The sequence below is a fragment of the Ovis canadensis genome, chromosome 5 (genome assembly GCF_042477335.2).
Source record: "Ovis canadensis isolate MfBH-ARS-UI-01 breed Bighorn chromosome 5, ARS-UI_OviCan_v2, whole genome shotgun sequence".
Taxonomy (NCBI): Eukaryota; Metazoa; Chordata; class Mammalia; order Artiodactyla; family Bovidae; genus Ovis; species Ovis canadensis.
Window position 1 is genome coordinate 108,385,085 of NC_091249.1, and position 15,984 is coordinate 108,401,068.

General features: G+C 40.4%; 1 protein-coding gene across 1 annotated transcript in view; it reads right to left on the reverse strand.

Moving 5' to 3' along the window:
- Positions 1-15,984, reverse strand: part of PCSK1 (proprotein convertase subtilisin/kexin type 1) — a 52,542-nt gene that overhangs the window by 14,025 nt on the left and 22,533 nt on the right. Inside the window, exons 8-9 of the mRNA XM_069592590.1 lie at positions 15,750-15,962; positions 13,183-13,283 (exon numbers count right to left, since the gene is read on the reverse strand). Coding sequence (XP_069448691.1) covers positions 13,183-13,283; positions 15,750-15,962 — 314 coding nt within the window. The remainder of the gene's footprint in view (positions 1-13,182; positions 13,284-15,749; positions 15,963-15,984) is intronic.

The following is a 15,984-nucleotide window of genomic DNA, read 5'->3' on the forward strand; positions in this document are numbered from 1 at the left end:
TAAATAATGAAAATTCTTGAGTCCCACTCTGAACTTACGGAGCCAAAATACCTGAGGGTAGGGAGGGATTTTATATCTGAAAAAGCTGTCTAGCCAGTTTTGTGTTACAGCTATAATAATAGGAGTTGAAAGAAAGAATACAAGTATCTGCCTAATTAAGGTAATTAGAAGTCACTGGGGTCAGAATCATGGCGTCAGAATAGGGAGTAGTAAAAAGCACATTAAATTATATTCTATTACCAAGGACCTGTGTGACCTTAAGCAAGCCACTTCATCTCCCTGGGCCTGAGTGGACTCACCTCTAAGATGAGAGGTCAAGTATGACAGTCTGACGTCCAATCTGCCCAGGATCATATATATTATCCTTCATTGTAGATCTCGTATCCACACTGGCCATTCCACGCTGACGAATAATTAACTAGCTGAGCGGAAATGGCTGTTTTCTCCATGTGGAAACTAATTCTGGCCTATATAGCATGTTATTGAAATTCTTGCTTCCTTCTAGTCTTTTAAAAGGAGTTTTAGGTAAAAGCTTCTTACCAAAGGTGGACACACTGAGGTAGTCTGTGGGCCACATGCCAGTTTACCCCTTGGACTCTCGTGTGTGTGTGTGTGTGTGTGTGTGTGTGTGTGTGTGTGTGTGTTGGGATGAGGGTAGGTACCAAGGAGGTAAAAGTCATGGTCTTGATAATAATTCTAATCAAACACGAAGCAGATTTCTATAGTAAGAGCTTGGTTTTTATTCACTTGCAGGTTTTGTTTTATTTTTGATTATTTTCTTTTACCTATTCTTTGCAAAATATCCAAAGAGGCTTCATTGTCAGGCAGTTAGGAAAATTAAGGCTGTTTCTCTAACAGAGTTATTTTTCATTTGAGTGATTGCATTTCATAACGTGGAAAGGACCTTCTTCTAGCAGCAGTGCATCTCTTTCCTGACAGCCTTCCTCTGTTAATTAGCATCTCGCTCATCAATGGCATCCGCAATAATTAAATTTTTAAAAATCTGCATTGGGTTGCTAATCAAGGATATGTTTACAGAAAATAACGGCTTTGGAATTAAACATTGAAATTAAGCATTGCTTCTAATTAGGAAAATGTAGGTAAAGTATTCTGGAGACAAAATTCTAAAATGAAAAAGTCTTAGAGGCTACCTGGTTTAGCCTCTAATCACAACTAGGTAAGCCTGGCCGTTAAAGATTTTAGTCATTTCTTGGTTACATTTCCCAACCTCTCTAAGCCTCAGTTTCATCCTTAATAAAATGCAATTAATAATTTATATGTCACAAGGATGTTGTAAGAATAAGAGTTAGCATTGTATGTAAGGAGATTAGCACAGGTTATGGCCGATAGTAGTAGCCTGATAAATGCTGAATGCTGTTATTGATGATAAATTTAGCCCAGAGTCGTTCTTCATTCTCCACAGTTGTTACTTAAGGAAGAACACATGGTTAAATGATTCTCCCAATCATGTTTGTCTAGCACTTTTCTAGAAATTCTGGCATTCAGATTTTCTGAAGTAAAATTAGGCATCTGGTATAGACAACTGAATAGAGCAGAGCAAACTGTCCATCTGAGAACAGACATCTCAATATTTGTATGTACTTTGGCAGGAAGTTTATAAATGTTAAGATAGATTATACCCATCTTACTGATGACTGAATCAAAATTAAAGGAATTAAATTCTTATTACATACACCAGGGAGATCATAGACTCTTAATGTCTGTTAAATCATGAGCAGCATAAGAATCTAATGGAACCGCAAACGATTCTCCCCAAAATGCCAGACACACACTCTTAAACATTTCTGCATCTAGTTGCAAAGAAGTTCTTGGACCTCATATGTTTTGTAACAATCTGTGGAGCCCCTGCTTTATAAAGTGATCCATTAGGAATTAGCTGAGATTAATGAGGCTAGATCATCCTTAGATAATTTTCTCTTTATACTGTAAGAGGAGGTTTGAAATTTTAGAAATCAGATATGACAATTTTAAAATTTCAGTTCTTAGTCAAAATAACATTACATCTGTTCAGTTAGATGAATGTTTCTACTATTCTGGTCACTAGACAAGATGGTTAGGTCTGGCTGGCTATATTTGTAAGCATCTGATAGGTGTTGGATAGGGAAGACAAGATTTTTAAGGATAGTTTTGGCTCCCTGGAGCTAAAACTTATATCCTAAAGTCATAAATGACACGATCTTTTTTCACCACCTGTGTAACTACTTGCCTTCATAAGCTCTTACTTCTTCCACTCTGGACCTCTTCCCACCAATCTCAGCAATTCATGTTAGATGATCTGTATAAGCTGACACCTTCAATTTCAAATTGGAGGATCCTTTTAAAAGGAAAAGGCTAGAAAAAGAAAGACCTGATCTGGCCCCTCTATTTTATAAATGATAAATTAAGCACTCAATTGGAGGTTAATTTGCCTAAGGTCACATAGCTAGTGGCATGCCTGGGACTTGAGGCCATGTGTTCCCTGCCCTCTTCACTGCTTAGATGATCTTCCCTTACGTGTGGTTTGGGGCTGCCGATGCTAGTCTTCGCTTGTGCCTGTAGACTTTGCTCCCTGTCCATCCTCTACCTGTTAAAACTGAGCTCAGATTCTGAGCACAGCTTTTCTGCTGGACCCAAGAGCTTCAGATTTGCTTGCTTCTGACTGAGCATCTGGATTTGCTCTTCCCTAATCAGATACCTTTCCAGCTCCTCCAAGTAGGTAGGCTTTGGTACGAGCCTTACTCAGCCTGTCTTGCTTAGCTGCCATGGCATCATAATTGAGATACCAGAGACTAAACCGCAACTCCACAGGTGGTCCCAGGGCTCCTGGAGTGATGCTGGCTCTCTAGCAAGTGCGCATCTTTTCCAGCTATGGCCCAGGCCAAGGCGTTCTGTTCTTCTGCTACCGCGAACCTCATCTACTGAACATGGCTTGAGGGGACTGCTTTGTCTTCTCTGTAGAGAAGATGGATGGTATTCTAGGATAACCTGCTTATTAGGAAGGATAACAGTAATCTGTAAGTTACACTTCCTCTATCACTCAACCATAGCACCCGACTTAACATTTAAAGATTTCTCACCACACAACATCAGAAAGCAGAAATAAGGATGAATAAAAAGGTGTGGGCATACAGTGTGAGACAGACGATTTTTCCTCTGTCTTAAGTATTAGACTATTGAATAACTATTTTGAAGGGGAAATGTTGCTAAATCCCTATTTGGTAGCATACACTAAGATAAATTCCAGGGGGATTTAGAAAATAAATATCTAATAAAAGACACATAAATGTATATTTATATACTTTGGGGTTGCAAGGATTTTCCTGAGCATAAAAAAAGGAAAAAAAAAAAAAAGAACTTAGAGACTTATAATGGTAACTGTATACATAGTAACTTCATTAAATTAAAAATTACATGTAAATAAAATTAAAAGGTAAATGTCAACTAACTGAGCATCAGTAGCTTTTCTAACTAAGACCATAAAACAAAATCAAGGTCATAAACAGCAATCACAGATGATAAATGGCAAAAGAACATAAAATATTGAGCTTCATTAGTAATAAAATAAAAGCATATAAACATGAGATGCCATTTTCACCTATCAAAGTAGCAAACATTTTAAAAGATAATAAATATAGGTTTGATAAGGCTTTAGGAAACTGACACTTTCACATGTATATTGCTGATGGGAATATAAAATGGTACAGTCTTTCTAGACTAACTTGACAATATGTATCAAGATCATTAAAGCATGCATTCCCTTTGACACCAAAATTTCAGTTGTAAATGTTTATCTTAAGGAAATTATCAGAAACAATAACTGATATCAATGGACAAGGGTTTTTAAGCATGAATGGCTTTAGTAAGATTTGCATTTATATAATGGTATATATATGCAGGACAGGAAGCAGCAGTTAGAACTGAACATGGAACAACAGACTGGTTCCAAATAGGAAAAGGAGTACATCAGGGCTGTATATTGTCACCCTGCTTATTTAACTTATATGCAGAGAACATCATGAGAAACGCTGGACTGAAAGAAACACAAGCTGGAATCAAGATTGCTGGGAGAAATATCAATAACCTCAGATATTCAGACGACACCACCCTTATGGCAGAAAGTGAAGAGGAACTAAAAAGCCTCTTGATGAAAGTGAAAGTGGAGAGTGAAAAAGCTGGCTTAAAGCTCAACATTCAGAAAACGAAGATCATGGCATCCGGCCCCATCACTTCGTGGGAAATAGATGGGGAAACAGTGGAAACAGTGTCAGACTATCTTTTTGAGCTCCAAAATCACTGCAGATGGTGACTGCAGCCATGAAATTAAAAGACGCTTACTCCTTGGAAGAAAAGTTATGACCAACTTAGATAGTATATTCAGAAACAGAGACATTACTTTGCTGACTAAGGTCCATCTAGTCAAGGCTATGGTTTTTCCAGTAGTCATGTATGGATGTGAGAGTTGGACTGTGAAGAAGGCTGAGCGCCAAAGAATTGATGCTTTTGAACTGTGTTGTTGGAGAAGACTCTTGAGAGTCCCTTGGACTGCAAGGAGATCCAACCAGTCTATTCTGAAGGAGATCAGCCCTGGGATTTCTTGGAAGGAATGATGCTAAAGCTGAAACTCCAGTACTTTGGCCACCTGATGCAAAGAGTTGACTCATTGGAAAAGACTCTGATGCTGGGAGGGATTGGGGGCAGGAGGAAAAGGGGACGACAGAGGATGAGATGGCTGGATGGCATCACTGACTCGATGGACGTGAGTCTGAGTGAACTCCAGGAGTTGGTGATGGACAGGAAGGCCTGGCGTGCTGTGATTCATGGGGTCACAAAGAGTCGGACACCACTGAGCGACTGAACTGAACTGAACTGAACTGAATGGTATACTACAAAAAAGATAAAAGTCCTGTTTTTAATTCTTATGTCCCCTGATGTGTTTTGTCAGTTCTACGACTGGGCTTATATAACCTAAAAAGAAAAGGGATAGTTTTTAAAACATGTTATTCCTAATACTACCCACAGGAGACTATCTGGACAAAGTCTGTCTCGGTGGGAATAACCAGAAGTGAGAAGGCCTTAAAGCTGAGTGGGAGGAGGGCATGTGTTTCTAAAGGTCAGGGAAGATTGATTTCGATGTGAGAAAGTGCTCTTAATATAGATGGACTAAAAAATTTAGAGCATAGGGGGCGGTCCTAAGATGGCGGAGGAATAGGACGGGGAGACCACTTTCTCCCCCACAAATTCATCAAAAGAACATTTTAATGTGAGTAAATTCCACAAAACAACTTCTGAATGCTGGCAGAGGACATCAGTGACCCAGAAAAGCAGCTCATTGTCTTCAAAAAGAGGTAAGAAAAAATATAAAAGACAAAAAAAAGAGACAAAAGAGGTAGGGAGGGAGCTCTGTCCCAGGAAGGGAGTCTTAAAAAGAGAGAAGTTTCCAAACACCAGGAAACACTTTCACTGCCGAGTCTGTGGTGAGCCTTGGAAGCAAAACGGCAACATAACAGGGAGGAAAAATAAATAAATAATTAAAACCCGCAGATTACAAACCCAGCGGTAACTCCCCCAGCGGAGAAGCAGCGCAGATGCCTGCATCTGCCGCGAGCAAACGGAGGCTGGGCAGGGAAGCTCAGGCTGCATTGCTTTTTAAGGATCGGCCCGAATGCCCCGAGGGTAACCAGAGCGAACTAACTTGGGCTAGCAAACCAGACTGTGGGATAGCTACCACGAAAAGCTCTAACAGAAGACACCACCAGGACCACGCACAGAACAAAGGATGGAACAGAATTAGCCAGCTGCAGATCATCCCCCTCCAGTGACAGGCAGCCAGAGCTGGAAGGGCCGGAAGGGGGCAATCACAGCCCCAGAGAGACATTATCTACCAAACTGCAAGCAGGCTTCTTTGCTAACTAAGACTTCTTGGGGTTTTGGACAGTCATCATCTGCCTGAGAAGTTGCGGCAGTTGTATACCCAGAAAACTGAGCAGCAGGGACGGGAGAGGCAATAAGTCACAGCGACCATGCTCGCCAAACACCTGAGCTACTCGGACCTGGCAAGGGCACAAAACACAGGCCCAGCCGAGTCTGCGCCTCTGAGGGCTACCTGAGTGCCAGAGCCTGAGCGGCTTAGACCTGGGAGGTGCATGCAGCCCAGGGCCAGCCTCAGACAGTTCCCAGAGGAGCAACCTAGAGCCTGAGCTGTGTACACCATGAGCAGGGGCAGGCCCAGCGTGGCTGGGACACTGTGAGCACATGCTAGTGTTATTTGTTTGCAGCATCCCTTCCTCCCCACAGCGCGACTGAATAAGTGAGCCTAAAAAAAAGTGTCCACCACCGCCCCCCTTGTGTCAGGGTGGATATCAGACACTGAACAGACCAGCAAACAGAAGAAGCTAAAACAGAGGGAACCACCTTGGAAGTGACAGGTGCATTAGATTAAAACCCTGTTGTTAGTACCGACTACATAGGAAGGGGCCTATATATCTTGAGAAATATAAGCCGGACCAAGGAACTATCCGAAAATGAACTGACCTCACACTGCCCAAAACACCAGAGAAAGTCCTAGATATATCTTTACTATTTTTACAATCACTTTTTCTCTTTTTTTTAATTAAAAAAAATTTTTAAGTCCTCTATTACTCCTTTAATTTTCATTTTTATAACCTACTGTTACTTTTCAAAAAAAAAGACTATTTTTAAAGCAAACTTCATATATATATATTTTAATAATTCTTGTGACTTTTTTTCCCTTCTTCTTTTCTTTAATATTGTGTTTTTGAAAATCCAACCTCTACTCTAGATTTTTAATCTTTGCTTTTTGGTATTTGTTATCAGTTTTGTACCTTCAAAAACCCAATCTTTAGTACCTATTTTTACTGGAGAGTGAGATTACTGACTTGACTGCTCTCTCCTTTAGACTTTCTGTTTTTTCCCACCAGGTCGCCTCTGTCTCCTCCCCCACTCCGCCGCTTCTCTTCTCTACCCAACTCTGTGAATCTCTGTGTGTTCCAGATGGTGGAGAACACTTAGGGAACTGATTACTGGTTGGATCTGTCTCTCTCCTTTTCATTCCCCCCTTTTACCCTCCTGGCCACCTCTGTCTCCTTCCTCCCTCTTCTCTTCTCTGTATAACTCCATGAACATCTCTGAGTGGTCCAGATTGTGGAGCGCACATAAGGAAGTGATTACTGGCTAGCTTGCTCTCTCCTCTTTTGATTCCACCTCATCTCATTCGGGTCACCTCTAACTCCCTCCTCCCTCTTCTCTTCTCTATGTAACACTGTGAACCTCTCTGGGTGTCCCTCACTGCGGAGAAACTTTTCATCTTTAACCTAGATGTTTTATCAATGGTGCTGTATAGAAGGAGAAGTCTTGAGACTACTGTAAAAATAAGAATGAAAACCAGAAGCAGGAGGCTTAAGTCCAAATCCTGAGAACATCATAGAACTCCTGACTCCAGGGAACATTAATCAATAGGAGTTCATCAAATGCCTCCATACCTACACTGAAACCAAGCACCACCCAAGGGCCAACAAGTTCCAGAGCAAGACATACCATGAAAATTCTCCAGCAACACAGGAACACAACCCTGAGCTTCAATATACAAGCTGCCCAAAGTTACTCCAAAACCATTAACATCTCATAATTCATTACTGGATGCTTCTTTGCACTCCAGAGAGAAGAAATCCAGCTCCACCCACCAGAACACCAACACAAGCTTCCCTAACCAAGAAACCTTGACAAGCCACTGATACAACCCCATCCACAGCAAGGAAACTCCACAATAAAGAGAACTCCACAAACTGCGAGAATACAGAAAGGCCACTCCAAATGCTGCAATATAAACAAGATAAAGAGACAGAGGAATACCCAGCAGGTAAAGGAACAGAATAAATGCCCACCAAACCAAACAAAAGAGGAAGAGATAGGGAATCTACTTGATAAAGAATTCCAAATAATGATAGTGAAAATGATCCAAGATCTTGAAATCAAAATGGAATCACAGATAAATAGCCTGGAGACAAGGATTGAGAAGATGCAAGAAAGATTTAACAAGGACCTAGATGAAATAAAAAAGAGTCAATATATAATGAATAATGCAATAAATGAGATCAAAAACACTCTGGAGGCAACAAATAGTAGAATAACGGAGGCAGAAGATAGGATTAGTTAAGTAGAAGATAGAATCGTAGAAATAAATGAATCAGAGAGGAAAAAAGCAAAACGAATTAAAAGAAATGAGGACAATCTCAGAGACCTCCAGGACAATATGAAACGCTCCAACATTCGAATTATAGGAGTCCCAGAAGAAGAAGACAAAAAGAAAGACCATGAGAAAATACTTGAGGAGATAATAGTTGAAAACTTACCTAAAATGAGGAAGGAGATAAGCACCCAAGTCCAAGAAACCCAGAGAGTCCCAAACAGGATAAACCCAAGGCAAAACACCCCAAGACACATATTAATCAAATTAACAAAGATCAAACACAAAGAACAAATATTAAAAAAGCAGCAAGGGAAAAACAACAAATAACACACAAAGGGATTCCCATAAGGATAACTGCAGATCTTTCAATAGAAACTCTTCAGGCCAGGAGGGAATGGCAAGGCATACTTAAAGTGATGAAAGAAAATAACCTACAGCCCAGATTACTGCACCCAGCAAGGATCTCATTCAAATACAAAGGAGAAATCAAAAGCTTTAGACAAGCAAAAGCTGAGAGAATTCAGCACCAGCAAACCAGCTCTCTCCAACAAATGCTAAATGATATTCTCTAGACAGGAAACACAAAATGGGTGTATAAACCAGAACCCAAAACAATAAAGTAAATGGCAACAGGATCATACTTTTCAATACCTTAAATGTAAATGGGTTGAATGCCCCAACCAAAAGACAAAGACTGGCTGAATGGATACAAAAACAAGACCCCTATATATGTTCTCTACAAGAGACCCACCTCAAAACAAGGGACACATACAGACTGAAAGTGAAGGGCTGGAAAAAGATATTCCACGCAAATAGAGACCAAAAGAAAGCAGGAGTAGCAATACTCGTGTCAGATAAAATAGACTTTAAAACAAAGGCTGTGAAAAGAGACAAAGAAGAATACTACATAATGATCAAAAGATCAATCCAAGAAGATATAACAATTATAAATATATATGCACCCAACATAGGAGCACCGCAATATGTAAGACAAATGCTAACAAGTATGAAAGGGGAAATCAACAATAACACAATAATAGTGGGAGACTTTAATACCCCACTCACACCTATGGATAGATCAACTAAAGAGAAAATTAACAAAGAAACACAAACTTTAAATGATACAATAGACCAGTTAGACCTAATTGATATCTATAGGACATTTCACCCCAAAACAATGAATTTCACCTTTTTCTCAAGTACTCATAGAACCTTCTCCAGGATAGATCACATCCTGGGCCATAAATCTAGCCATGGTAAATTCAAACTTTGAAATCATTCCAAGCATCTTTTCTGACCATAATGCAGTAAGACTAGATCTCAATTACAGGAGAAATACTACTAAAAATCCCAACATATGGAGGCTGAACAACACGCTTCTGAATAACCAAAAAATCACAGAAGAAATAAAAAAAGAAACCAAAATATGCATAGAAATGAATTAAAATGAAAACGCAACAACCCAAAACCTGTGGGGCACTATAAAAGCAGTACTAAGGGGAAAGTTCATAGCAATACAGGCATACCTCAAGACACAAGAAAAAAGTCAAATAAATAACCTAACTCTACACATAAAGCAACTAGAAAAGGAAGAAATGGAGAACCCCAGGGTTAGTAGAAGGAAAGAAATCTTAAAAATTAGGGCAGAAATAAATGCAAAAGAAATAAAAGAGACCACAGCAAAAATCAACAAAGCCAAAAGCTGGTTCTTTGAAAGGATAAATAAAATTGACAAACCATTAGCCAGACTCATCAAGAAAGAAAGGGAGAAAAATCAAATCAATAAAATTAGAAATGAAAATGGAGAGATCACAACAGACAACACAGAAATACAAAGGATCATAAGAGACTACTATCAGCAATTATATACCAATAAAATGGACAATGTGGAAGAAATGGACAAATTCTTAGAAAAGTACAACTTTTCAAAACTGAACCAGGAAGAAATAGAAAATCTTAACAGACCCATCACAAGCACAGAAATTGAAACTGTAATCAGAAATCTTCCAGCAAACAAAAGCCCAGGTCCAGACGGCTTCACAGCTGAATTCTACCAAAAATTTCGAGAAGAGCTAACACCTATCCTCCTCAAACTCTTCCAGAAAATTGCAGAGGAAGGTAAACTTCCAAACTCATTCTATGAGGCCACCATCACCCTAATACCAAAACCTGACAAAGATGCCACAAAAAAGAAAACTATAGGCCAATATCACTGATGAACATAGATGCAAAAATCCTTAACAAAATTCTAGCAATCAGAATCCAACAACACATTAAAAAGATCATACACCATGACCAAGTGGGCTTTATCCCAAGGATGCAAGGATTCTTCAATATCTGCAAATCAATCAATGTAATTCACCACACTAACAAACTGAAAATTAAAAGCCATATGATTATCTCAATAGATGCAGAGAAGGCCTTTGACAAAATTCAACATCCATTTATGATAAACACTCTCCAGAAAGCAGGAATAGAAGGAACATACCTCAACATAATAAAAGCTATATATGACAAACCCACAGCAAACATTATCCTCAATGGTGAAAAATTGAAAGCATTTCTCCTAAAGTCAGGAACAAGACAAGGGTGCCCACTTTCACCACTACTATTCAACATAGTTCTGGAAGTTTTGGCCACAGCAATCAGAGCAGAAAAGGAAATAAAAGGAATCCAAATTGGAAAAGAAGAAGTAAAACTCTGTTTGCAGATGACATGATCCTCTATATAGAAAACCCTAAAGACTCCACCAGAAAATTACTAGAGCTAATCAATGAATATAGTAAAGTTGCAGGATATAAAATCAACACAGAAATCCCTTGCATTCCTATACACTAACAATGAGAAAGTAGACAAAGAAATTAAGGAAACAATTCCATTCACCATTGCAACAAAAAGAATAAAATACTTAGGACTATATCTACCTAAAGAAACTAAAGACCTATATATAGAAAACCATAAAACACTGAAAGAAATCAAAGAGGACACTAATAGATGGAGAAATATACCATGTTCATGGATCGGAAGAATCAATATAGTGAAAATGAGTATACTACCCAAAGCACTCTACAGATTCAATGCAATCCCTATCAAGCTACCAGCGGTATTTTTCACAGAGCTAGAACAAATAATTTCACAATTTGTATGGAAATACAAAAAACCTGGAATAGCCAAAGCAATCTTGAGAAAGAAGAATGGAACGGGAGGAATCAACCTGCCTGACTTCAGGCTCTACTACAAAGCCACAGTCATCAAGACAGTATGGTACTGGCACAAAGGCAGACATACAGATCAATGGAACAAAATAGAAAGCCCAGAGATAAATCCACATGCCTATGGACACCTTATCTTTGACAAAGGAGGCAAGAATATACAATGGATGAAAGACAATCTCTTTAACAAGTGGTGCTGGGAAAACTGGTCAACCACTTGAAAACGAATGAAACTAGAATACTTTCTAACACCATACACAAAAATAAACTCAAAATGAATTAAAAACCTAAATGTAAGACCAGAAACTATAAAACTCCTAGAGGAGAATATAGGCAAAACACGCTCAGACATAAATCACAGCAGGATCCTCTATGACCCACCTCCCAGAATATTGGAAATAAAAGCAAAAATAAACAAATGGTTCCTAATTAAAATTAAAAGCTTCTGCGCAACAAAGGAAACTATAAGCAAGGTGAAAAGACAGCCTTCGGAATGGGAGAAAATAATAGCAAATGAAGCAACTGACAAACAACTAATCTCAAAAATATACAAGCAACTCCTGCAGCTCAATTCCAGAAAAATAAACGACCCAATCAAAAAATGGGCTAAAGAACTAAATAGACATTTCTCCAAAGAAGACATACAGATGGCTAACAAACACATGAAAAGATGTTCAACATCACTCATTATCAGAGAAATGCAAATCGAAACCACAATGAGGTACCATTTCACACCAGTCAGAATGGCTGCAATCCAAAAGTCTACAAGCAATAAATGCTGGAGAGGGTGTGGAGAAAAGGGAACCCTCTTACACTGTTGGTGGGAATGCAAACTAGTACAGCCACTATGGAGAACAGTGTGGAGATTCCTTTAAAAACTGCAAATAGAACTTCCTTATGACCCAGCAATCCTACTGCTGGGCATACACACCGAGGAAACCAGAATTGAAAGAGACACGTGTACCCCCAATGTTCGTCGCAGCACTGTTTATAAAAGCCAGGACATGGAAGCAACCTAGATGTCCATTAGCAGATGAATGGATAAGAAAGCTGTGGTACATATATACAATGGAGTATTACTCAGCCATTAAAAAAATACATTTGAATCAGTTCTAATGAGGTGGATGAAACTGGAGCTGATTATACAGAGTGAAGTAAGCCAGAAAGAAAAACACCAATACAGTATTCTAACACATATATATGGAATTTTTAGAAAGATGGTAATGATAACCCTGTAGGTGAGACAGCAAAAGAGACACAGATGTGTAGAACAGTATTTTGGACTCTGTGGGAGAGGGAGAGGGTGGGATGATTTGGGGAAATGGCATTGAAACATGTATAATATCATATAAGAAATGAATTGCCAGTCTAGGTTCAATTCAGGATACAGGATGCTTGGGGCTGGTGCACTGGGATGACCCAGAGAGATGGTAAGGGGAGGGAGGTAGGAGGGGTGTTCAGGATTGGGAACACATGTACACCCGTGGCAGATGCATGTTGATGTATGGCAAAACCAACACAGTATTGTAAAGTAAAATAAATAAATTTTTAAAAGGCTTTAAAAAAATTTACAGAATAGTGTGTGAATTAAGATCCCAATTTTGTAAGACAAGTGTGCATGAAACCTACCTCGAGATGTTAACTGGAAGAGAACTTATTATTTTTGGTAGTTTTCTTCTATAACCATTATTCAGAAAAGAATATATGCTATTTAAAAAGAAGAAGTAGCTTTTTACAGGTGATTAGAAGCGTTCTGGGCCTTACTTTGCTTCCAGGGCTAGAGCGAAGATGCCCGCGGCCAGGGGTGCAGAGGCTGAGGTGCCCGTGTGGGTCTCCGTGCAGTCGTTGTGCAGGTCAGCGCTCGTCTGGGGGGTATCAGGAGAGAAAGAAACGTGGGAGAACATGTGAGGCGTGTGATCCCGTCCCTGGGGGTTAACCCTACCAAGGGCTGCATCTGCTCTGATCAGGAAGGCCAGCTGATTCGATTCGCTACTTCCTCTTCTGGGCCACAGGCGGATGTTTGCCATCTGCTGATATTTTAGCTCCCTCTCCTCTATATGCAACTTGTCTATAATTCTGGCATCAGAATGCCTTTTCTGGGGATGAAGTCCTCCCACTGTGAATTTTTTTTTTTTTTTTCTCTACTGAGATTCCCAAATGAAATGCTGTCTGTAAAAAAGGGACTGTTTCAGAATCGCTGTGAATCATGCTGGCCCATTAATCATCAGGTCCATTGTGTTTGGCCTGGCATATTTAGAAATTTTGCCTCATGCCCAATTCCCCATTACCTTCAGATTGACATTTGACTGCCTCTTCAGCAAAAGGAAGTTGTGCTGATTTTGGCCACTTGAACTACTTGCACAAAACGTGTTGAGTGTGTTTCGCTTGCACTCACTGTTGATGTCTTCTGATGGCCGGGAGTTAGCATCATGTTTTTACTTTGAAAATGGCGAGTTTTTCAAATGAAAGTGTGCTAGACACAGATCAGGGCTCAAATTCTAAACCTGCCACTCAGCAGATGTGTCCCATGGCAAGTCACTTGGTTGTCCCTGTCTGTCAAGTGAGGTTGACATTTCTTGACTCATATTCTGAAGCTGAAATGAGATCCTGTCTGTGAAAGCAAATTTTCACACAATGGCATTGCACGTAAGGAATTACCCGGGCTAATTTTAGCTTACTGAAGAGGTTGCTGAAACGAAGGGAAGAAACCCAAAAGACTTCCAATTAGTCTTCCTTAAGGACCACAGTATTGTTGGTTGAACCAGCAGTTGGGCCAAAGGATTGCTAGCAAGACACCCACCCAGGCTCTTGCACTGTGATTTTTAGCTAGAGATTTCAATGTGTGGGAGGGAAGTGTAAAAAAATAATTTGTTCCATTATCACCTCCTTTAGCTTCCCACTTGGAGTCACTGAATATCTCCAGTGATAGTGGCTCTGTTCCTCTGAGGGCTACAGAAGCAAGTTTGCCCTTTTCACCTGCTGACGTAAGTAAGCCCCCAGAGATGACTGTGCCGAGGAAAAGGTCTGCGTAAGACAAAGGCTGTGTTACTGCGACTGTCTCAAATAGAAGCCACCAGCTGTCTCTTCTATGGCTGGTGCACCTAAAAAGAGGGATCTTTACGAAGATGCAAATTCTTCCTCCTTCTTCAGAGCAGAGCAGCTCAGATGAGGTCTGTCTATGAAATGGTGACTCTGAAATGGACAAGAGGCCATTTTTTTTGAAAAGCTACTCTGGACACCCTTGGGTTTATTAAGAGCTGGAGGCTGTGCATGCAAGCTGGACACATGTCTCATAGGCTTCTTTCAAAGGGTCTAAGTTATCTCTGCTGTCAAGAGTCCATGGGTAGAATGTCACTGTCTCTCTGAGTAATTGAAACTACCAGAATGAGAGGGAGGCCAGGGCTTCCAAGTTGAGACCCCAGTTTTACTGTCTTAACTAGAGTAGGTTGCAGAGTGATCCTGCATGAAGATCTTAATTCTGACAATTGTGTTGAGATGTCATTAATATGAATTTTACACACATTCCAAAGGCTAATTATTAGGGGGTTGACCCACAGCCTAATTAGATCTTGACCTATTATTTTATTAAGATCTACATGCTTTAGCTAGTTGATTCTTCTCTGTGTCAGGAGTTAAGTTTGAGGCTTTCCATTTTAAAATTAAAAGTGCCTCTCTTTGTTCTCAAAGCCCCCGAATGGCCCTTCATCATCGTGCCCTTGAAGGGAAATCCAATAATTGCCCTTGGCAGTCTGACTCATGGAAGAGAAGGCACAGCCAAGCGTGGGCTGGAGATGCTCTCTGAGCATATAACCTTCCTAAGCTGCTTATTCGGATGCTGAGAAGTTCACCTCAGGGGAAACTTAGGCTGTTATTTTCCTGTAGGTCATCCGTTCTTAGGAGACATAGCTGGTGCATGCTCCATACTTTTATCATCCACTAATGGGCAAGTCAGGCATTCTCCCTGCTATTAAAGCATCAACAAGTACCAGGGTGATAAGCCCCCACAACCCTAAAATCTCCTTTAAGGCTGTTTGCAGGGAGGCATTACACAAGCTGAAGAGCCATTTGGAGTCTCGGTCATTGAATGACAAGTTGGTGGCTTCTCAGGGCTGAGTTTAGACATGACCGAGGGGTAACAGCATCTTAGCAGATGTATCATTATCCCTGAGAGAGAAGACTTCCCAATACACACCCACCCTTCAGGTGAGTAACGTGTGAGTCTCCCCAACTGAGAGAGGAAGCTTAAGCAAATCCATCTGACCCAAGGATCCTTTGGAAGGCGAACCGTGCTCTCCTACCTAAGCAGAGAGAGGCAGACAAAAGCAGCTTACAATTCGCTGGTCAGTGTAGTCCCCGCTGCTGTACGAGGTGGCCAGCGTGGAGGAGCACTTCTCTGCGTACCAGGGGGATAGGCCTTGCTGCGAGGCACTGCTGATGGAGATGGTGTAGATGCTGTCCGTGTACCCATCACAGTCACAGTTGTCTCCCTGACGCCCCCCGTTCCCAGAGGCCCAGACGAAGATAGAGCCCTTTCCTTGTCTGCCCTAAAGGAAAAGCCAAAATTTA